This window comes from Lithobates pipiens, unplaced genomic scaffold (genome assembly GCF_037356315.1).
Source record: "Lithobates pipiens isolate NorthernLeopardFrog02 unplaced genomic scaffold, aLitPip1_a1.2 Scaffold_27, whole genome shotgun sequence".
Lineage (NCBI taxonomy): Eukaryota > Metazoa > Chordata > Amphibia > Anura > Ranidae > Lithobates > Lithobates pipiens.
This window is the reverse complement of record NW_027507788.1, coordinates 145,382,484-145,406,040: the sequence shown is the minus strand read 5'-3', so window position 1 is coordinate 145,406,040 and position 23,557 is coordinate 145,382,484. Positions and strand designations below refer to the sequence as shown.

Sequence of the window (23,557 nt, the reverse complement as noted above, 5' to 3'; positions counted from 1 at the left end):
AATGTTGGTTTGAATATGTCTGTCAATGATGAACCAAATAATGTGTTAATGGTACATGATAATGTGGTCTCCAAAGGTACAGGTAAACCTGTTAAACAATTAGTGACTGCTGAGTCAGGTACCAGAAATAAGAGGCGGGTTTCCGTTATAAACACTATGGAAATAGGCCCCCTACAGCCTCAGAACAGTACTGCTGAGAGAGTTTTGGGGAAACCTGGGAACCTGAAGCGTGGAGGCAGAAGGGTTGGGAACCCATTAAAATTTCAGGAGAGGAAGTGCTTATGGAAATGCACTTGGAAGAAAAGTTGGGAAGGTTGCATCAAAGCTCATGTCAGAGTGACAGTAAGGCTTAGAGGGAGACGCCAAAGGAGGCATTGGGTAGAGTTCCCCATTAGGAGAAGCGAGGTTGGACAGGATTGGACTCCTGTAAATGGTATCTGGCACAGAGGTGCCAAAAGTAACTTGGGTGTTCCGCCCTCTGGGTCGAAACAAGGGGGGAGGGGATATGTGGTAGTATGGTACCCCACCAGCAGAAGGATGCAAGATTCTCAACCAGGCAGGTTGAGGGGCTCCAGGGGAGTTGTTTGTTTGGGAGGAAACTGGCTTTTCAGTTTCCTCATTGTTTTCAAAAATCCAGTTGGGTACCTGGAGCCCGGAGATTCCATAGTGTTATGGGTGGGACGGAATCTCCAATCCTGGGACCGGGTTTTGGGAACAGCCAGAAGTCTGGCTGGATGATTGAACAGGTGGGTCCTGGGCTTATAAAAGAGCCAAGACCAGGGTTCTGGGCTCCACCCTCCCGAGGAGTCCAGGCAAGCAAGAGAGAAGCATGCATGTCTGCATGGTGTAGTCAGAAGGCCCAAAGCTGTGGGCTGAGCAGTAAGGAAGATCAAAAGAGGTACAGTCCTTGTACAAGATCTCTGTTATGTGGCCAAGAGGGCTGAAGGGTAAAGCCTAAACGTCAGTATTGCTGAGGAGAGCCAGGTGGCTTGGTACTTTTTTCTGTTTATTTGTTTGTTACTGCTGTGAAGCTGAACCCTCCTGTTATGGGACTTGTTTTCTTTTACTTTTAATAAAAGTGGGCCAACAAGCCCTTAAATGGCATAACTGGCGTGGACTCTGCTCACTGGTGTGCTCTACACAGAGGCTAAATAACCCCCAAATATCACACTATGTAAACAAGGCAGACTGCCGTTCTGTCAGAGAGGAAGATGGAGATCTTGTGTTTCTGCTAAGCAGGAACACAGATCTCTCTCTCTTCCTCCAGTTAAGCCATAACCCACACAGTTAGAAAGCACTCCTTAAGAGCAAATATAATCCTTTGATCACCCCTAATTTTAAAGAGGAAGGAAACTCCAGGTTTTTTTTTTTTTCTTCCCTACAAAGTAAATGCACAATGTACTAGTATGCATCATATTCTAGCACAATATGTGACACTTACATGCACACGCCATCCCCGCTGCAGGCCAAATCCATCTTCGCCTGTCTTCCTTCTGAGGCCACAGACTCCAGCTGTGTGACTGTCCAGAGCTGCGTGACGTCCCTCCTGCAGATGCGTGCGGGAGCTTCCGATCACAGCACTGAGTTCTAAAGAAACAGCACAGGTGGCCGTTCCTTCATCATCGGCACAGTATACATTACATATCTTCTAAACGGCGCATGTTTAGGAGACAATTACAGTACCTATAGGTAAGCCTTATTCTAGGCTTACATATGGTACAAATAATACAGGGAAGTTCACAACCTCTTTAACCCCTTCCCTGCCAGTGTCATTAGTACAGTGAGAGTACATTTTTTTTAGCACTGATCACTGTATTAGTGGTTTTACTAGTCCCCAAAAAGTGTCACTTAGTGTCTGATTTGTCTGCCGCAATGTCGCAGTCCCGCTAAAAATTGCTGATCTCGCCGTTACTAGTAAAAAGGAAAAAAAGATAAATGCCATAATATCCCATAGTTTGTAGACAGGACAACTTTTGCGCAAACCAATCAATATACGCTTATTGGAATTTTTTGATGAAGAAATTCGATTTTTAAAAAAAAATTTATTGGGTATGTTTTTAGCCAAAAGTATGAAATATTGTTTTTTTTTTTTTTTTTTTTTAATTGTCAATCTTTTTTTGTTTGAAGCACAAAAAATAAAAACCGCAGAGGTGATCAAATACCACCAAAAGAAAGTTCTATTTGTGAAAAAAAATACATGAGTTTTGTTTGGGTACAGTGTTGCATAGTCTTGTTTGTTATGAGTGTGTAATCTGTGATTGCGCTGCACTTTAGATTTAAAATATTGTTTTAGGTATTCAATGTTTATATAATTTTTATAACATCTTCTGTAATCCAGCCCATCAAAAATAGCTCAGCGCTTACCTTCACAACCGAAAACACACATGCATAGATCTCTGAATGTCATTCCAAATCATAACCAAGGGGTCCACTTACAAATTAGCACTGTTGCCATGTCTGCTTGAAAGAAAAGAGAGACACATTTATAAAGTATAATGTGCAGAAAGCTCTATATATATATATATATAGGTCCAAAGTCTAATGTAGAATGTAAAAAAGATTGCATCATCTCCAGCTACCATACACTATGCTGTATCCAGCAAAGCTAAGAATTACAACTAGAGGAGATATGCACTTCCTTGAGAATCCTAAATTAGATTCCCAGTGGATTGAAAGGAATGAGCTGCCGTTTTCTCCTTTTTTTTGTTTTTACATTTCAGTTACTTCCTGGTTTTCATGCCTTGGCACATGATGTCATACATCCTGGGAGACTTCAGAAGGGGAGGAGGGATTTTCTCAGCTAAGCACACCCTCATGCCTGCTTAAGCTAAGGGCAGATGGATTCCATTAAGTAAATGCTACATGAATCATCTGCCACTACACCAGATGGCCACCGCATGGAGACATGGATGGGGAAGTTTGCTTTGAATATTAATTAAATAGTATGTAGCGCCACCCTCATGAGGGCCGCTGGAAGATGATTGACCCCAAAGATTGGCCTGACCTTGCAAGTGCCCCGACACCTCTGACATCCTGGGGTTCAGACATGTCCCAAAGTGATAATGCAATTACACAGACACCAGACTGCAGCAAAGTAATCAAGTATTTTACTTAAAAAGGAAGTAAACCCTCTTTGTTCCCCTGCAAAGTAAAAGCATAATGGGCTACTATGCATCACATACTAGCCAATTATGTGGCACTTACCTGCAAATGAAGCCTGTGCTGTCCCCACTGGTGGCCGCATCCATCTTCGCCCCTTTTCCCTCTGGAGTCACAGACTCCGGCTCTGTGACTGGCCGGAGTCGCATAACGTCACTCAAGGGCATGCGTGCCGGGAGCAGTAAGTCATGGCACTTGCTAGTGAAGAAACGGCATGGAGGGCCGTTTCTTCACAGTGCATGCGCCAATGACATCATTGGCGCACTACAAGATAAATATCTCCTAAACAGCGCACGTTTAGGAGATATTTACTGTACCTATAGGTAGGCCTTATTATAGGCTTACCTATAGGTATAACTTCCGCATTGGGGGTAGACAACCACTTTAAGATTCATGAAGCAGATAAAGGCAGATATCCTTCAGTGTTATACTCTTACTCTTGGTAAATATGCAAAGGGTATACAATGCAAAGAAAATAACAATAATGCTCTGTACACACGGTCGGACTTTCCAACGACAAAATCCGTCTAATTTTTTCCAACGGATTTTGGCCCAAACTTGTCTTGCATACACACGGTCGCACAAAGTTGTCGGAAAAGACAATCGTTCTGAACGTGGTGATGTAAAACACGTACAACGGGACTATAAACGGGCCAGTACCCAATGGCTTTCATCTCGTAATTTATTCTGAGCATGCGTGGAACTTTGTCCATCGGAATTGTCTACACACAAATGGAATTTTAAACGATCAGATTTTGTTGTTGTAAAATTTTAGATCCAGCTCTCAAACTGAAAAAGTCAGATGGAGCCCACACACGATCGGATTTTCCGACAACAAGATCCAATCGCACATTTTTCGTCAGAAAGTCAGACCATGTGTACAGGGCACAAGTCAAACAGTAGTAACCAGTAGATCCTGAAAGACCCTATGTCCCCAGGTATAAAAGGGAAGAGAATGACTTTTTATGTCAGACTGCTCCCTTCAAATCACGATGCCACAAGCCCAACAAACTTTGTGGCACAATTATAAGACAATAAAAAATGCAATACTTAATCTCTGAGTGGAGTTCCCCTGACAGTCCTTTCAGTGGGGGGAGAAAAGAAGATTGGAAAAGTCCTTCTGAGTCCCCTGGCTGTGCAATGGCAACCAGCAACAGAAAATAGCATGTGCAAAGTATTTCCTTTTTGAGATTTTAATGTAAAGAGATGGGATAAAGGCATCTGCATGCAGTGTCTTGTGGGGTGTACACAGGGTGGGCTTTAGCTTGCTCGGCAATCCTGATGATACCAAGGCTCAAGGGAATAGTATGTCTTGGAGCAGGCTCCTGAAGAATCTGCAACCAGAGGGTGCTTGGCCATGCACCTAGCGACACTGGGATTCAGCTGGGTCTGTACCTGTGACGATGAAAGTGACCCCCGACAGTCACTCGGCTGACAGGGAGCTGGCAATGAAGGATCTGCTCCCTCGTGGAAGACTCTCCACACCGCCTAGGCCACAGTGCCTGCTCACATCCCTCAGAGGTCCCTGCTCTCAGCTGAAGGACATGGTCCCAAGAGAAAGACTCCTCCCCAGACCAGACTATTTATGTCCTCATCCAGCATTCTTCTCTCTCTCTCTCTCTCTCAGCTGGCTGGAACTTGTAGTCTGCAGCAGTCTGACTCCAATACAAATCCTGGCTCTTCGGACCACATATCCCACAATCCCTTGCTCACACCTGTGGTCTCTGCTTGCTCTGCATTTAGGAGATGATGACACAGTGTCCAGGCTGAACACTAGAGGGAAACAGGCTCCCTGCACCTGATGTTACAGAATGTCCCACAGTGACAAAGTTAGCCAGCACCTGGCTACAAGTGTTTTTGGTTTGTGGTGCTCAGATACAGCACAGTTGCACTGAGGAGCAGCTGTTTGCTCAAATAATTTGTATTATTTGTATTGTGTCATTTCTGTACTTGCCAAATATGCTGCAGAAATCTCCCTCCACTGAGTCTGGCTGCAGCCATTTTAACTGTCGGCAGCTGAAGCTACTGCCTGTTCACAATAAGTCAGAACAGTTCTTTTATTGATCAAAGATCACGGTACAAAGACCCTTTGTCAGGTATGTGATAGGTGCACACAGTTGCCCAAAGTATTTAAATGAACATCCACAATTCAAGAACAGAAATCCCTGCACGGCTTGTTGCACTTTTTTGCAATGTATTCTTTCTTCGATAAAAGAACCATTCATACTTATTTGAAGATACATGCCGCATTTTTACACAGTGTCATTCATGCTCCAGTATCCAGCTGGTGATCGCTGCAGCACTCGGTACCTTTGAGAGCTCATTCCAGAAACGTGTGCGATGGGAATATGGGCAGTAATCATTGAGTTGCAGAAAATTGCAGGACAATTCAAATCACATTGTTTTCAATGGTGGCCATTCACATCAATGCCCTTCGAAATTGGGGAAGGTTCCTGTGCTACTTTAATGCGATGCAGTGTGATTGCATGGCCTATAGACTTCAATAGAAAAGTGTAAAAAAAAACATATGTACGAATTTTGTTTTTAAAGCAATTCAAGTGAGTTTTTCCCACAATTTTTTTAGTAGTGGTAGTAATCAGCAAGAGCAGACAAGGCATAAAAATCCATCCAAAGGCACACTGCAGTAAAATTGCACTAAAAACTTAAACAACTTACACTCTATAATCGCACCTCAAAGCTCAATGCTATAGTGTGAACCAGCCCTTAGGGCAACATGGGCCCAGGGATGAATACCTGCAAAGCAAGCAGTCTGCGCTCTGGGGTTTACACTGGTACCACAAATGCTCCGACATTGGGAGCTCATGTCGCATGACATGTGAAAATCAATGTTTCAATATGGGAGCAATCTTAACTGGTCCAACTTTGAAAATGCTCCCTATACTACTTTGATCCGACTTTAATCCTATTTCAGCCCATTGACTATCATTGAAGTAGGGTCAAAGTCGGATCCTTGTCCTAACCATCCGACTTTGGCATCCGACATTGTGTTATTTCCTGCCCCCTGCTGTAGCCCCTCCCATTGTGTGTTAGTTTTGATTGGCCAAAGGACAAGTCGTACTATCTGAAAAGTTGGATCAAAGTAGTATCCTGTTCATGAAAGTCGGGTGGGTGTAAGACCAATGTAGGATCAATGTAAAACTGATTTTGCAGAACAAAGTAGGATGAAAGTCGTGCTACTGTCATGTAGTATAGTGTGAACCCGGCCTTAGTCCCTGAGCACATACAGCCATAAATGTGAGTAGCCCTTGGTGCACCACCAAGTCCTGTTTAGCAGCATCAGCTGTCAACCTGTCATAGAGTTTTACCAACTGCTGGCAGCAGGATTGGTCTGTGCACCTGTGCCTTCCACCCGCACCTAAACCCCGGCGTCTTATACAATGGGGCTAAATGCCAAGTGTGTGCTTGAGGCCTAAACAGGCTCCATGGCACTGAAGAGGATCCCCCACCACATACAGTGGTGTGAAAAAGTGTTTGCCCCCTTCCTCATTTCCTGTTCCTTTGCATGTTTGTCACACTTAAGTGTTTCGGAACATCAAACCAATTTAAACAATAGTCAAGGACAACACAAGTAAACACAAAATGCAATTTGTAAATGAAGGTGTTTATTATTAAAGGTGAAAAAAAATCCAAACCATCATGGCCCTGTGTGAAAAAGTGATTGCCCCCCTTGTTAAAACATACTATAACTGTGGTTGTCCACACCTGAGTTCAATTTCTCTAGCCACACCCAGGCCTGATTATTGCCACACCTGTTCACAATCAAGGCATCACTTAAATAGGAGCTGCTTGACACAGTAAGGTCCACCAGAAGATCCTTAAAAGCTACACATCATGCCGAGACGCAAAGAAATTCAGGAACAATTGAGAAAGAAAGTAATTGAGATCTATCAGTCTGGAAAGGGTTATAAAGCCATTTCCAAAGCTTTGGGAATCCAGCGAACCACAGTGAGAGCCATTATCCACAAATGGCGAATACATGGAACAGTGGTGAACCTTCCCAGGAGTGGCCGGCCGCCCAAAATTACCCCAAGAGCGCAGCGACGACTCATCCAAGAGGTCACAAAAGACCCCACAACAACGTCCAAGGAACTGCAGGCCTCACTTGCCTCAGTTAAGGTCAGCGTTCATGCCTCCACCATCGGGAAAAGACTGGGCAAAAATGGCCTGCATGGCAGAGTTCCAAGGAGAAAACCACTGCTGAGCAAAAAGAACATCAAAGCTCGTCTCAATTTCTCCACAACACATCTTGATGATCCCCAAGACTTTTGGGACAACATTCTGTGGACCGATGAGACAAAAGTGGAACTCTTTGGAAGGTGTGTGTCCAAGTATATCTGGCGTAGAAGGAACACTGCATTTCATAAAAAGAACATTATACCAACAGTAAAATATGGTGGTGGTAGTGTGATGGTCTGGGGCTGTTTTGCTGCTTCAGGACCTGGAAGACTTGCCGTGATAAAAGGAACTATGAATTCTGCTGTCTACCAAGAGATCCTGAAGGAGAATGTCCGACCATCTGTTCGTGTACTCAAGCTGAAACGAACTTGGGTTCTGCAGCAGGACAATGATCCTAAACACACCAGCAAGTCCACCACCGAATGGCTGAAGAAAAATAAAATGAAGACTTTGGAGTGGCCTAGCCAAAGTCCTGACCTGAATCCTATTGAGATGTTGTGGTATGACCTTAAAAAGGCCGTTCATGCTCGAAAACCCTCTAATGTAACTGAATTAGGACAATTCTGCAAAGATGAGTGGGCCAAAATTCCTCCAGGACGCTGTAAAAGCCTCATTGCACGTTATCGCAAACGCTTGGTTGCAGTTGTTGCTGCTAAGGGTGGCCCAACCAGTTATTAGGTTTAGAGGGCAATCACTTTTTCACACAGGGCCATGATGGTTTGGATTTTTTTTCACCTTTAATAATAAACACCTTCATTTACAAATTGCATTTTGTGTTTACTTGTGTTGTCCTTGACTATTGTTTAAATTGGTTTGATGTTCCGAAACACTTAAGTGTGACAAACATGCAAAGGAACAGGAAATGAGGAAGGGGGCAAACACTTTTTCACACCACTGTATGTTGTTAGTGCAAGTGCAGCGTCTGGGCCTGGGAGCTCACTAAGCCCTTGTACACACGGTCGGAGAATCCGTCGGAATGTGTCCTATCGGACCGTGTCGTCGGATAATCCGACTGTGTGTGGTATGCATTGGACTGATTCCGTCGGAATATCCGTCCGACTCAATTTTCCAATATGTTGGAAATATTTCCTGACCAACTGGGCCGGTCGGACATACTCCGATCATGTGTAGAGAATTTTGATCGGACCAAGTGTCACGCATGCTCAGATCAAATTCCTACATCAAAGCTATTGGCTACTAGCCTGAATGTAGTCCCATCGTAACGAAATTACGTCATCACGTTCTGAAAGATCGGATTTTTCGACAACTTACTCCGACCGTGTGTATGCAACAGTTTCGGACAAGATCCAACGGACAAAATCCGACGGATTTGGTTGTCGAAATCTCTGACCGTGTGTACAGGGGCTAACACTGAGCCTGTCCAGTATAGACCACCCTTCCCCCAATCATGTCTCCATTACTTCTAGAGTTGGCCTCAGGGAAAGCCTGGCCCCACATGCAGGCATTAAATAAAATCAAGAGAAGGTGCTACAAGGTCCACAAGGCTGAAACGCATCTTTTATTATTAATTCATTTTTAGGAGCAAGCAAGACGTTGCAGATCATCTCTCTTCCTGCATGCTGCCATGACTGGAGTACATGCGTGCAGACATGACTGGAGTACATACGTGCAGACATGACTGGAGTACATACGTGCAGACATGACTGGAGTACATACGTGCAGACATGACTGGAGTACATACGTGCAGACATGACTGGAGTACATACGTGCAGACATGACTGGAGTACATACGTGCAGACATGATTGGAGTACATATATGCAGACATGACTGGAGTACATATATGCAGACATGACTGGAGTACATACGTGCAGACATGACTGGAGTACATACGTGCAGACATGACTGGAGTACATACGTGCAGACATGACTGGAGTACATACGTGCAGGCATGACTGGAGTACATACGTGCAGGCATGACTGGAGTACATACGTGCAGGCATGACTGGAGTACATACGTGCAGGCATGACTGGAGTACATACGTGCAGGCATGACTGGAGTACATACGTGCAGGCATGACTGGAGTACATACGTGCAGACATGACTGGAGTACATACGTGCAGACATGACTGGAGTACATACGTGCAGACATGACTGGAGTACATACGTGCAGACATGACTGGAGTACATACGTGCAGACATGACTGGAGTACATACGTGCAGACATGACTGGAGTACATATATGCAGACATGACTGGAGTACATATATGCAGACATGATTGGAGTACATATATGCAGACATGATTGGAGTACATATATGCAGACATGACTGGAGTACATATATGCAGACATGACTGGAGTACATATATGCAGACATGACTGGAGTACATGCGTGCAGACATGACTGGAGTACATGCGTGCAGACATGACTAGAGTACATGCGTGCAGACATGACTAGAGTACAAGCGTGCAGACATGACTGGAGTACATACGTGCAGACATGACTGATTTTTAAAAACTGTACTAAGTACTTCAAATACATACAAATGTTTAGGATTCCCCAATGCTTCAGCAAAAGGTGGACTAGTACTAGAGATTACATTATAATAATACACACTACCATTAACACTGTTGTACTGCAGCCCTCCCTCCCCACACATCCTGTATACGCAGCTACTGCTACCACACCTTTCTAAAGAAAATCAGCAGAACTACTGCTTGCGTTCTGTTTATAATGTTTCAATAAAGCTCGGCAGAACGAAAATAAAGCGTGACGTCTGACGCACGTACCGAAGGTGTCAAAGTCAGAGGGCACGCGGAGTCCATCTTTGTTGAGGGCATCTGGGGCATTAAGTAGAGGGCACAGCATGGTGTTTCTAAGTTTGTCACGCTGGGTTCGGAGCCGGGGTCCAGATCGGTACTGGAGGATTCAGGAGGTGCTCAAACATGCTCGGGTAAGTCAGAGGAACACGGAGAACCTGTCTGAGGATACCGATGTATTCTTTGACCCCAGGGGTGCCCTGCGTGCCTCTTCTTGTATGGTGCATCCTGCCCATCGTCCAGCCTGATAGATCGCTGGGATGGCCTGCAGTGGGATGCATGGGGCTGGAGCAGTCATATGACAGCAGCTACTGAGGATTGTGGTGTGAAGGATCTGCCTCTGATTGTGTGCTCTGCCATCAGATGTAGAGGTGAGTGCATTCATCAGCAATGAAGGCTTTATTCATCCCTATAGAACCATCTGCTTGGTGCTGATCAAGAGACTGCCTGGACCCCGCCTGCTCCAGAGTGTGCTCAGCGCAGACAAGTGACATCCCATCCCAAGACCTCCTGCTCTCTAGCTCCCTTGTCTCCTCCTCCCATGCGTGCCTCCAGGATTTCTCCAGAGCTTCTCCCATCCTTTGGAACTCCCTACCCTAATCTGACCGACTGTCCCCTAATCTATCCATCTTTAGACGATCCCTGAAAACCCTTCTCTTCAAAGAAGCCTATCATGCTTCTAACACAATTTTACTTCCCCCATCAGCTCATCCCCCCACAGCTATTACCTTTTGTATCAATTGACCCTTCCTTTTTAGATTGCAAGCTCTAACGAGCAGGGCCCTCTGATTCCTCTTGTACCAAATTGTAATGTAACTGTAATGTCTGCCCTCATGTTTTAAAGCACTGAGCAAACTGTTGGCACTATATAATAATAATAATCTCATCCTTATAGGGTTTAATGGTTCTATAGGATACATAAGCAGTTCTCTGATTTTGAAAAGCATCGTCCAAAGCTACCTGCACAAGGCAATCCCCCACCCTCCAAACCACACACCATCTACAGCTTATAACACCCTTTGTCAGTCATAGTTCTGTGGACCCCAAAGGTTCCTGCAAAGGTTTCCAGGGGTTCCTTGAGCAATGAGCAGTTTCTACCTCTTAGGTAACTGAACGGAGCATTCTTCACACTTACTACTATCAATGTAGGAGACATTTTTCCTAACTACCATTAGAGCCAGTCTTCCTACTGACCACCAATGGCCAACAATGTAAGAAGGTGGAGGGGGGGGGGGGGGGGTCACTTTTCTAATTACCACCAATCTAAGGAACCATTACAGTTTTCACTGTTTCCTTTCTGGCCATTATTAAAGCGGGAGTCCGTCGGGACTCCGGGTTTTTTTTTTTTTTTAAAGCCAGCAGCTACAAATACTGCAGCTGCTGACTTTTAAAATAGTGACACTTACCTGTCCAGCGCGCCCGCGATGTCGGCACCCGAAGCCGATCTCTCGATCGTCTCTCGGGTGCTGCCGCCACCATCTTGGGTATGGGAATCAGGAAGTGGAGCCTTTCGGCTTCATTTCCCGGTTCCCTACTGCGCATGCGCGAGTCACGCTGCGCAATAAGGATGGACCCGCTGCCTCTGGGATCTGTGTGTTTCCCAGCAGGCAGCGGGGCACTTGCGGAAAGGGGCGGTCACTTGCGGAAAGGGGCGTAATCTACGCCCATTTCCGCAGAGAGCTATCCCGGAAGTGGGTGCAGATACCTGTACTGTACAGGTACCTGCACCCCCCTCCCCCCTGAAAGGTGCCAATTGTGGCGCCGGAGGAGGGGAGGGTTCCGATGAGCGGAAGGTCCACTTTAGGGTGGACCTCCGCTTTAATGTTTTATTTCTGAAAATAAATAATATTTTTACTGAAAATAATATTTTTGTGTAGACCAGCCCCGGGTGTCAAATACACTAAGTACACCACACTCCTAATTCTTTATCTCTATAACTGCAAGTCACTTTTCATGATAATGCCTGTTGAGGTGTAAATATAATAATTTGTAGAAGTTCCCCAAGCCTGGAAATTATTTTAAAGTGACAGTATTTTTTGCAATACAGTTTATTTTAAAGCTTAAAGCGGAGGTCCACCCTAAAATGGACTTTCCGCTCATCGGAATCCTCCCCCTCTCCGGCGCCACAATTGGCACCTTTCAGGGGGGAGGGGGGTGCAGTTACCTGGATAATCCAGGTAACTGCACCCACTTCCGGGATAGCTCTCTGCGGAAAGGGGCGTAGATTACGCCCCTTTCCGCAAGTGACCGCCCCTTTCCGCAAGTGCCCTGCTGCCTGCTGGGAAAACACACAGATCCCAGAGGCAGCGGGGACCGTCCTTATTGCGCAGCGCGGCTCGCGCATGCGCAGTAGGGAACCGGGAAATGAAGCCGAAAGGCTCCATTTCCTGATTCCCATACCCAAGATGGCGGCGGCAGCACCCGAGAAACGATCTACAGATCAGCTTCGGGTGCCGACATCGCGGGCGCGCTGGACAGGTAAGTGGCACTATTTTAAAAGTCAGCAGCTGCAGTATTTGTAGCTGCTGGCTTTAAAAAAAAAAAAAAAAAAACGCGGAGTCCCGGCGGACTCCCGCTTTAACATCAATACTGACTGGCCACTTAATGTTCCTCTTCTCCTCTGACCTCAGCAGTGGCTGGTTCTATAATGCTGTTTGATTTCTACTCATAGCAGCAATATGGTGACTGCAGGCTGACGTAACGATGCGCTCCTAAGAGGCAAGTCCACGACAGCCTGGACTCATAGGTGGCACTGGGCATCATTCATTCCAGAAGAGAATTGGAACTGCACCAGAGATTGATGAGCCTTCAGTGACAGCCCTGGGGAGGAGATGAGTATTGCAGCAAAATCTGCATTTACTATTTTACACATGTGGGGAAATGGATTTCTAATTCATTTAAGGTGTCCTTTTATATGATGGCAAATGCCTATATCTTTACCACAAATTTTCTTCCTTTGCAGCATTTTCGAGGCCGAAAGAATCGCTGTTATAGTTTGGCGGTACGAGCTGTGCGCAGAGCCTTTGTGTATTCAACAAAAGCCAGAAAAGTAAAGCCCCGCATCATGAGAACGGTAAAATGCAATAATTTATTTTTAACATGTAATAAAGGTAGAGATCTTGCTTGTATGCATTTGCAAATGTAGGTGACCGCTACATGCAGACTTACAATGCTTCTTCAGAAATATCTTCCTTTGACCACTGGGCACTTAAACACCCTTAATAACCAGACCAATTTTCAGCTTTCGGTGCTCTCACGTTTTGAATGACAATTACTCAGTCATGCAACACTGGACCTGTATGACATTTTTGTTCTTTTTTTCACACAAATAGAGCTTTCTTTTGGTGGTATTTAATCACCCCTCGTTTTTTTATTTTTGTGCTATAAAAGAAAAAAAGGCCGAAAATTCTGTAAAAATAAATAAATAAAAAATATTTTCTTTGTTTCTGTTATAACATTTAGCAGATTAGTAATTTTTCTTCATAAATTTTGGCCAAAATTTATACCACTACATATCTTTGCTAAAAATAAGTACAAATTGGTGGAGTACAGTAGAGTCCACAAGCTATGGTGCCAATATCTGAAAATTGATCACACCTGAAGGACTGACGGCCTATTTCAATTCTTGAGACCCTAACATGCCAGAAAAGTACAAATACCCCCCAAATTACCCCTTTTTGGAAAGAAGAAATTCCAAGGTATTTAGTAAGAGGCATGATGAGTTTTTTGAAGTTGTCATTTTTTCCCCACAATTCTTTGCAAAATCAAAATTTTTATTTTTTTTTACTTTATTTTTTATTTTTTCACAAAATTGTCATATTATCAGTTTATTTCTCACATACAGCATATGCATACCACAAATTACACCCCAAAACACATTCTGCTATTACTCCCAAGTACGGCGATACCACATGTGTGAGACTTTTACACAGTGTGGCCACATACAGAGGCCCAACATGCAGGGAGCACCATCAGGTGTTCTGGAGCACCCAGGACAATTCTGACATTTCTCTCCTACATGTAAAAATCGTTTATTTGCTAGAAAATTACATAGAATGCCAAAACATTATATATGTTTTTTTAGCAAACACCCTGGAGAATACAATGGTGGTCGTTGCAACTTTTTTTTATCTCGCACGGTATTTGCGCGGCAATTTTTCGAATGCTTTTTTTTTGGAAAAAAAAAACAATTTTGTGCTTTAAAAAAAAAAACACAGTAAAGTTAGCCCAATTTTTGCATAATGCGAAAGATGAAGTTACGCCGAGTAAATAGATACCTAACATTTCACTCTTCAAAATTACACACGCTCGTGGAATGGCGCCAAACGTCGCTACTTAAAAATCCCCATAGGCGACACTTTCAATTTTTTTACTGGTTACATGTTTTGAGTTACAGAGGAGGTCTAGGGCTAGAATTATTGCTCTCGCTCTAACGTTCGTAGCGATGCCTCACATGTGTGGTTTGAACACCGTTTTCATATGTGGGCGGCACTTACGTATGCGTTCGCTTCTGCATGCGAGCACATGGGGACAGGGGCGCTTTAAAAAATATTTTTTTTTCTTATTGTTCGTTTTACTTTATTTTAGTTTGACATTTTTTTTTTTCCCCAAAAATAAATTTTTTGATCACTTTTTTATTCCTATTACAAGGAATGTAAACATCCTTTGTAATAGGAATATGGCATGACGGGTCCTCTTTACAGTGAGATATGGGGTCAATGAGACCCCAAATCTCACCTCTAAGCTGGGAAGCCTGAAATAAAAATAAGAAAAAAATATTCTGGCTTTGATTTGTATTGGCGAGTCGGTAGAAGCACCGGAGAGCAGCGGGAGGGGGTTGGGGGGATGTCTATGGCTGGGTATTGTAGGGTATCTCCGAGTATGGCTGGGTATCTCCAGGTATGGCAATTTATGGCAGGGTACTGCAGAGTATTGGCTGGAATTGTACTGCAGAGTATTGAGGGGTTAATTTTCGGTGAGCAGCGATGTAGGCACTGCAGATGCAGCCCACAGCGCTGCTGACACCGATCTTTCCCCCTCCGCTGTACCGATCGGTACAGAGAGGGGGAGGGAGGAACCAGCGTCATAACATGACGCCGGTTTGTTTACAAGTGATCACTCTATCATTTGACGGAGCGATCACGTGGTAAACGACACGATTAGCGGCCGTTTACCGTGATCCATGATGCGCCGGGTCCTGTGGACCCAGTGGTCACGGATGCTGTCGAGTGCGCGCGGAATTCTGGGCGGACGTCATATGATGGCCTCCCAGAGTTAAACAACCGCCCTGTAGCTGTCATTCGGCTATGGGCCGGTTGTTAAGTGGTTAAAAAGGAAATGAAGGCTGCTCACATAACTTGTAATAAAAACATCTTTGCCATTCTGAAATATATTTATTTCAATATGTATATAATATATTTATTTCAATATGTATGTAGCGCCGGGCTCCTGAAGAGCACACGCTATGTTTTTTTCAAAGTTAAAACTTTACAAAAAAACTACAGTTTGGTTTGGGTCTATTTGTCTAAATTTGACTTCTATGTCAGTCTGATTGGACTGTGAGATGTTCAGCCTGGCCACAGGGGGCACTGTCTCTGGTGGCAGGCTTGGAACTATGGTTTGGTGAGGCGCTTAAGTTACTCTCTTCCGGAGCCAGGCCGGTGGGAGTGGCCCTCTGGGAGAGGGTATTTAAGATACGGACGTCACGTGGTTCGGGGGTTCCGGTCCAGTATGAAGTGCTGATTACATGGTCCTGGTCCTCCTGACCAGCCCCCAGGAAGGCTATGGGCTGGGGTGCGGTTCCACCCGACTTTAATGCCTCTGGGCTGGCTAGCCCAAGACATGGAAACTTGAGGATTCTGAGGTGGATGGGTGCCTTCTCCGGTCCAGGCGAGACCCATTGAACTTCGAGCATTCCAGGGGAGGACTCTTTAGAAGGACACCACGTACGGGGGCTTTCTTAACAAGAGCCTGGAAGGGCCGAAGTAACTGAGAGAATACGGTCTTGTGGATATCGCCAAGCAGGCTGAAAGATCCAGGTATCCTACAAGTGTTCTGCAGCAATGTCATTGATAAAGACTTTGTTCCTGAGTAAGCACTTTGTTGGCTGCTAGGCCTCGTGAGAGAGGGACTGTCCAACCTGAGTGTTCATCCAGCTGCGAATGGCTATTCTCTGGATGAAGTCAAAGTAAGCAAGTTCCTTAATGTTTATAGACTTTGACATGAGAGTACCTGAATTCCTTTCCAACCCTCTGACCCCAAGTTAAAGACTGTAGTCTGGCTGCAGCCATTATAACTGTGGGCACAGTTAAAACAACAAGGGTAGAGGATTTAATAGATGAAAAAATGACTGAAGGTCCACTTTAATGCATCCCTGTACGGACCTTGAGACTAATCTAGTAACTGCTAAGCTTGAACCAAGTGGTTGGAGTGTAAACCATAAAGCCTTGTTGATGCAAACTTCAACTTGTCTAAGAGCAGTGTGTGTGTACAACAAGCTCTCAACAAGCTTTGTTGAAACCTTTAGAGAAAATTTCAGTCCCAGTATAGGGATGCTCCGTTCCACTGCAAGAAACCACAAGCAGGTAGGCTTTTATTGCATGCACAGTCTCTTCTGCAATAAAATGCACCTCCAGCCTGGCTACTGTCTTTTTCCAGCATTGTAAACTGAGCTCCAGGCCCTTCCCTCCTTGCAATAGGGGCCCCCAAGCAGGCTCGCTCCTGGATCTAAAAATTAGACTGTACGGTTTAGACCAGAATCTAAAAATGGATCCAGAATCTAAAAATGAACTATATAGGTTAGACCAGAATCTAAATATAGCTCCAGGCTCTAAAAATAGATAGCACAGTTGAGACCATAATCTAAAAATAGATCCATGATCTAAAAATAGAACGCTGGGGCGGGACTGGACGTGTGAGGGGAGAGCTCCTGTCATCCAGCTTAATGTAAAGCTCCTACCTTACCCACCTCGTCTTCCTCACTCTCCACACGATCCCCAAAGCTTCTTGGTCTGTCAGCGCACCACCAGACCACAACATCGCGGAGCTCTCTGCCCCTATAGCCGCCTGACAGACGGGCCGTGGCTCCAGCACAAGGTACAGAGGCCATCTTGCTCCACCCAGGCTCAGGGCTGACACTCACCCCTAGCCACAGCGCATTCCTCTCTCGACCGCTGGAGCTGCCCATGCTGCCGCACCTCTGCCTGCAGTGTGTGTACAGCAAACCCTCGGGCCCTAAAGTGCATGGAAGGACGGAGAACGGCTCCAGGCCTAGGAGTGGCGGCCATATTGCTCCACCCGAACGCTTGCTAATATAAGGTATAGCGGCCGTCTTGCTACACCCGGGCTCAGGGCTGACGCTCGCCCATAGCCACAGCACACCCCTCCCTCGACCGCTGGAGCTGCCCAGGCTGCCACACCGCTGTCTGAAGTGTGTGCACAATACAACCTCTGTCCCCAAAGTGCCTGGAAAGGTAGAACGGCTCCTGGCCTAGGATCAGCAGCCATCTTGCGCCACCTGGTCACTTGTTAACCACTTAAGGACCGCTGCATGCCAATGTAAGTCATCAGAATGGCATGTACAGGCACAAGTACGCGCTTGCCTTCCAGCGGGTGGGGGGTCCGATCGGACCCCCTCCCGCTGGATGCGGCGGTCTGTTTTGCTTCAGGAGCAATCTCGGATGAGGGGATGGCCGTTGGTTTCTGGCCACCCCCTCTCGATCGCTCCTGGCGAATGAGAAGCTTCCTCCCGCTGTGTATAGTAAACACCGGCAAGGAGGAAGTAATGTCATTCTCCTCGGGGCGGTCTTTTTGACCGGACTACGAGGAGAACACAAAGTAAGTGCACCAAACACTACACTAACATGTAGGCACACAAATCCCCCCGCCCCCCCCCCCCCTTCCCAGTCACAGTGTCACTGATTGCAGTGATCATTTATTTACTGATCACTGCATTCAGTGTCGGTTGTGACAGTAAAAAGTGTCAGGGCAGTTAGTGTTAGGTCCAGGGTAGCCCCCTACCACTCCCAATAAAGGTTTAACCCCCTGATTGCCCCTAGAGTTAACCCCCCCCCCTTTTGCCAGTGTCACTAAGCGATCGTTTTTCTGATCGCTGCATTAGTGTCGCTAGGTAGCTAGTTATTTTTTTAGGTTCACCGCCAGGTTTTTATAGCGCTAGGTACTCCCATATACTACCCAATAACGGTTTTAACCCCCTGATTGCCCCTAGTTAACCCTTTCACCCCCTTTTGCCAGTGTCACGCAGCGATCGTTTTTCTGATCGCTGCATTAGTGTCACTGGTGCCGCTAGGTAGCTAGTTATTTTTTTAGGTTCACCGCCAGGTTTTTATAGCGCTAGGTACCCCCATATACTACTAATAATAAATAATGGTTTTAACCCCCTGATTGCCCCTAGTTAACCCTTTCACCAGCGATCACCGTATAAGTGCCACTGGTGACGCTGGTTAGCCAGTTAGTTATTTAGGTTCCCCGTCAGGTTTTTATATAGCGCCAGGGACCCCCATATACTACCTAATAATAAAAGCAGCAGAATTTATTTTGGGGTGTAATTTTACTTATGCCCATAGCATGTGTGAGCAATATATCATTTAGTGACAACTTTGTGCAAAAAAAAACAAACAATTGTAATATTCCTGCAACTTGTGGCAAAATATAAAATATTTCATGGACTCAACATGCCTCTCGGTAAATAGCTTGGGGTGTCTACTTTCCAAAATGGGGTCATTTGGGGGGGGGTTTTGTGCTATTTTGGCATTTTATGGCCTTCGAAACTGTGATAGGTAATGAGGAGTGAAATCAAAAATTTGCACCCTTAGAAACCCTGAAGGCAGTGATTGGTTTTCGGGGTGCCGTACGCAGCTAGACTCCCAAAAAGTCCCACATATGTGGTATCCTCGTACTCAGGAGAAGCAGCAGAATATATTTTGGGGTGCAATTCCACATATAACTATGGCATGTGTGAGCAATATATCATTTAGTGACAACTTTTTGTAAATTTTTTTTTTTTTTTTTTGTGTCATTATTCAATCACTTGGGACAAAAAAAAAAAATATTCAATGGGCTCAACATGCCCCTCAGCAATTTCCTTGGGGTGTCTACTTTCCAAAATGGGGTCATTTGGGGGGGGGGTTGTACTGCCCTGCCATTTTAGCACCTCAAGAAATGAGTCATAAATTAAAAGCTGTGTAAATTCCAGAAAATGTACTCTAGTTTGTAGACGCTATAACTTTTGCGCAAACCAATAAATATATGCTTATTGACATTTTTTTTTACTAAAGACATGTGGCTGAATAAATTTTGCCCTAAATGTATGACTAAAATTGAGTTTATTCGATTTTTCTTATAACAAAAAGTAGAAAATCTTTTTTTCTCAAAATTTTCGGTCTTTTTCCATTTTATATCGCAAAAAATAAATATCGCAGAGGCAATCAAATACCATCGAAAGAAAGCTCTATTTGTGGGAAGAAAAGGACGCAAATTTCTTTGGATACAACATTGCATGACCGCTCAATTACCAGTTAAAGCAGTGCAGTGCAAAATTGTAAAAAGACCTCTGGTCCTTGGGCTGAAAATTGGTCCGGGGCTGAAGTGGTTAATTTAAATTATAGCGGCCATCTTGCTCCACTCAGTGCTTATACCCCTGGCCACAGTCCACCCCCTCCTTGGCCACAGGAGCACCCCAGACTATCATACCACTGCCCTGCAGCACATACACCGGCACTCCCCTGCTCTTACAGACACCTGGAAGGAAGACTGCTCCCAGCTCCAATCCTGTGGCCATCTTGCTCCACCCGGACACTAACATTGCAATAAGAGCCCATTTTCACCATCAGCACGGGATGCATTAGCTGCTTTACCATTTTACTTATGGGTGCGCTTGGCTGATGATGGACGGCTGACGACATGTACTGCTGAGCTCTGTGCTCTCCCGACAACTACAGGCTGTGTTCACAACTAATCATGCCCAACCTGCTGATGGCGGCTTCCAGCTATAACCCTGCTGACTTACCTTGCTGAGCTACAACAAGGCACTATCCAACGATACCTACTCTGTTTCCCAGAAAATAAGACCTAGCGTGATTGTCAGTGATGGCTGCAATATAAGCCCTAGTTAAAGTCCCTGTAGGTCTTCTTTTCAGGGTAGAGATTATTTTCAGGGAAACGGGGTAGGGCTTATTTGGGGGGTAGGGCTCATATTGCAGCCATCACCAACAATCACGTTAGGTCTTATTTTCGGGGAAACTGGGTACTATGTACAACCTCAATGGACTCCCGTACAGGGAAAGACAAACTTTCGACAAGCCGAACCCCAGGCAAACTGAAGCCTCCTCCCCCCTGACTATAGTGGCTTCCTCTACCAGCGGTGCACACCCGGCTCCTCCGATGGACCCTCCGGATCCCCTAGCTGGATTTGCATTGTCCCCTACCACAAACGTAGATGCTGTCCCAGAGGAGATGTCTTCCTGAGCCTCGAGTGGTGCTCTGGGCTCCACATCCACTGCCCTGCCTTCCGGGCTGACTTTGATTCATGGGCTTCCAAAATGGAAACGGCAACACCAGCTCCGAATAGAGGATTGTAAAAACCGGAGCCGCAGAAATAACATCCGGCTGCAGGGTGTTCCGGAGGCAATCTCGGGTACTGACCTCAAACCCACTATCATCGCTATCCTCAATCAGGTCCTGGACAGGGAAGTTCCATCCCCTATCGAATTGTACAGAGCGCATAGAGTTGGGGGGGTATGGGGGGGGGTGACCGCAGAGACCGCCCTTGTGACGTCCTTTGCCTGGTACACTACTATACCCTGAAGGAAGAGATCTTGTGCAAGGCCTGGCGCCTGGGCCCACTGGACTTTCACGGATCCTCCTTACACCTATACCCAGATCTTTCCCGCAACACGCTATACATGTGGTGAGTGGTCCGCCCGCTGTTGGAATTGATTTGCCAAGTAGATGCAACATACACTTGGGGCCACCCCTTCAACATCAAAGTGACCCGGGATGATAACCACAAATTTTGTCCTGTCCGATCCAGACCAGCTTCCTGCCTTCTTTCTCTTCCTGGACCCGGACCCTATCACCGCCCCAAACTGGCTGGATCCTCCAGATGACCGTCAGCGACCTCCAGGCCCTCCCCTACAACGTCAGAGACGCCCATGATTGAGATCAGTACCCTCTGGTCCCAGAATAGATGAGCCACATTACCAGAAGACTAATCTGAACTCTTTCAAATGAGCTTTGTTTTTTTTTTTCTCTCCACAAGGAGGTTACAGTTCTTGTCCTTGACTCAGGCCAGATTTGCCTTAACAATGTTCCCTCTGTTTTGTTCCCCCCCACCCCCCTTTTTTTACTTCTGTTCCCCTCCCATTGACTCCTGATAATTGTCATATGAATGCTATTGGTGGTTTAGCTGTCTTGCTTGGCTCGGGGACTCTTCCATTGCCCTCAGCTGGTACAGTTGAGCTTGCTGGGGCTCTGGAAGGGCAGACAATACTACTGATGTTGCTTATTAATTTGCAGTGGACAATTTCACTGTGTTTCTGTAAAACATTGGACCTGCGGATTGACTTGATGTTTTTTTTTAATACGGTCCCCTGGTTTGTCCTGGGGGCTTCCAAGTCTTTCCTCAGTACCAGCCCTAAATGTCCCTGTAGCTCGGGACAAGTGGACTTTGTCAATGGCAACTAATGTACGTTTACAATGTTATCTGAGCTAGGCTAGGACAACGATCTTAGATAATGCTGCTATGAACGCTCCCTATAGAAGCGCTTGATCATCTCTCTGACCCTCAGGGAATGTATGTTTTTGTGAAATTCATGTTATGGGGCACCAAATTTACGGTAGCTAATATTTACCTTCCAAATGTTAATCCAGTGTCGTCCACGTTGCAGTACTTTGAGGATTCTGTCAGGATTCCTGGAGGGTAAGCTCGTCTTGGGAGGGGATTTTAACACACTTCTAGAACCACTTTTGGATTCTTCCACCTCGCGGTCGTGTATTTCGTTCCCCAAACTGAGGGCACTGAAACGTGCATTCTACGATCTGCGTCTTATAGACGTTTGGAGGGTGTTACCCCACATCCCGTAACTATACCCACTTCTCTCATGTACATCACACTTAGTCGGATAGACTACCTTATGAGTGACCACAGCTGTCTAGATTGGTCTCCTGAATGTACTATAGACCCTATGGTCTGGTCTGACCACTCTCCTATACACATGACGTTCTCGCTCCCCTCCACTCCGATTAGGGAGTGGACATGGCGATTGAACGATTCGTTGCTTACAAACTTGGAGTGTGTGATGAGGGTTACAGATACAATATCTATTTTGTTGACCACGCCTCTGATATGACATCGTTGCCCTTTCAATGGGAGCCTAAAAGCAGTTCTACATGGAACCTTTATCCAAATGGGTACACGTCTAAAAAGGGAACGTTCAGCCGCCATAATGGCTGCAATTCAAACACTTAGAAACTGAACACAAACGATCCCCGACGGTGACGATGCTGGCTGACGTTTCTAAGGCGCGATCACTCAGAGAACTATGAGACCTCCGCATGCACGTATTCAGATAAGCTCGCTTTCCATCAATACAAGTTTCAGGATAAATGTGGTAGGTTATTGGCTCGCTCCCTGCATCCGAAAGTATCTTCCACTTTTGTGCCCCATATTCGGGGGGCTCAGGGGGAATTGGTCTCCTCACCCTCTAAGATGGCTGAAGAATTCCAGGACTATCTATTCCTATGACTCGACCAACAGGTTCCCCTTCTACCAAGATGGAAGACCAATTATCCTATGTCTCAGAAACCGTGCTCCCTACATTAGATGGTGACACCTTTGCAGATCTGGAAACCCCTATCGCAGAGGACGAAGTTGCCATAGCGGGTACGCCAAATGGAAAGAGCCCAGGCCCCGACGGCTTCACTCCTATTTTTTTTTTTTTTTTTATATAAACTTTTCGCCACCCTTCTTACACCCTTTCTAACTAAGATGTTCAACTCTTTGACAGGGGGCTCCATGTTTCCTCCACAAACACTCGAGGCCCACATATGCCTCATCCCAAAGCCGGGCAAAGACACTACTCTCTGCGCAAACTATAGGCCGATATCCTTGATTGGTGACGATTTGAAAGTCTTTGCTAAAATCCTAGCCAACAGATTACAACCATTGTTGCCTGGGATAATACACTGAGACCAGGTCGGCTTTGTGAGTGGCCGTGAGGCTAGGGACAATACACTAAAGACCCTTATTCTAACTAACTATGCCCGGTCCCATAATATCCCATTATGCCTCTTAACAGTCGATGCGGAGAAGGCATTCGACCAAGTAGACTGGCAGTTGCTCCGATTATCCCTGCAACAAATAGGCTTGGGAACTAATATGATAGCGAGAATAATGTCCCTTT

General features: G+C 45.6%; 1 protein-coding gene and 1 long non-coding RNA gene across 2 annotated transcripts in view; one reads left to right on the top strand and one right to left on the bottom strand.

The window, feature by feature from the left end:
- LOC143934214 (uncharacterized) overlaps positions 1-4,704 on the bottom strand; it is a 43,287-nt gene extending 38,583 nt beyond the window's left edge. The window contains exons 1-2 of the long non-coding RNA XR_013263225.1: positions 4,555-4,704; positions 2,365-2,457 (exon numbers count right to left, since the gene is read on the bottom strand). This is a non-coding gene — a long non-coding RNA (uncharacterized LOC143934214). The remainder of the gene's footprint in view (positions 1-2,364; positions 2,458-4,554) is intronic.
- A 5,403-nt stretch (positions 4,705-10,107) lies between these two features.
- Positions 10,108-23,557, top strand: part of MRPL20 (mitochondrial ribosomal protein L20) — a 37,364-nt gene continuing 23,914 nt past the window's right edge. The window contains exons 1-2 of the mRNA XM_077457627.1: positions 10,108-10,270; positions 13,099-13,209. Coding sequence (XP_077313753.1) covers positions 10,184-10,270; positions 13,099-13,209 — 198 coding nt within the window. The 5' untranslated portion in view covers positions 10,108-10,183. The remainder of the gene's footprint in view (positions 10,271-13,098; positions 13,210-23,557) is intronic.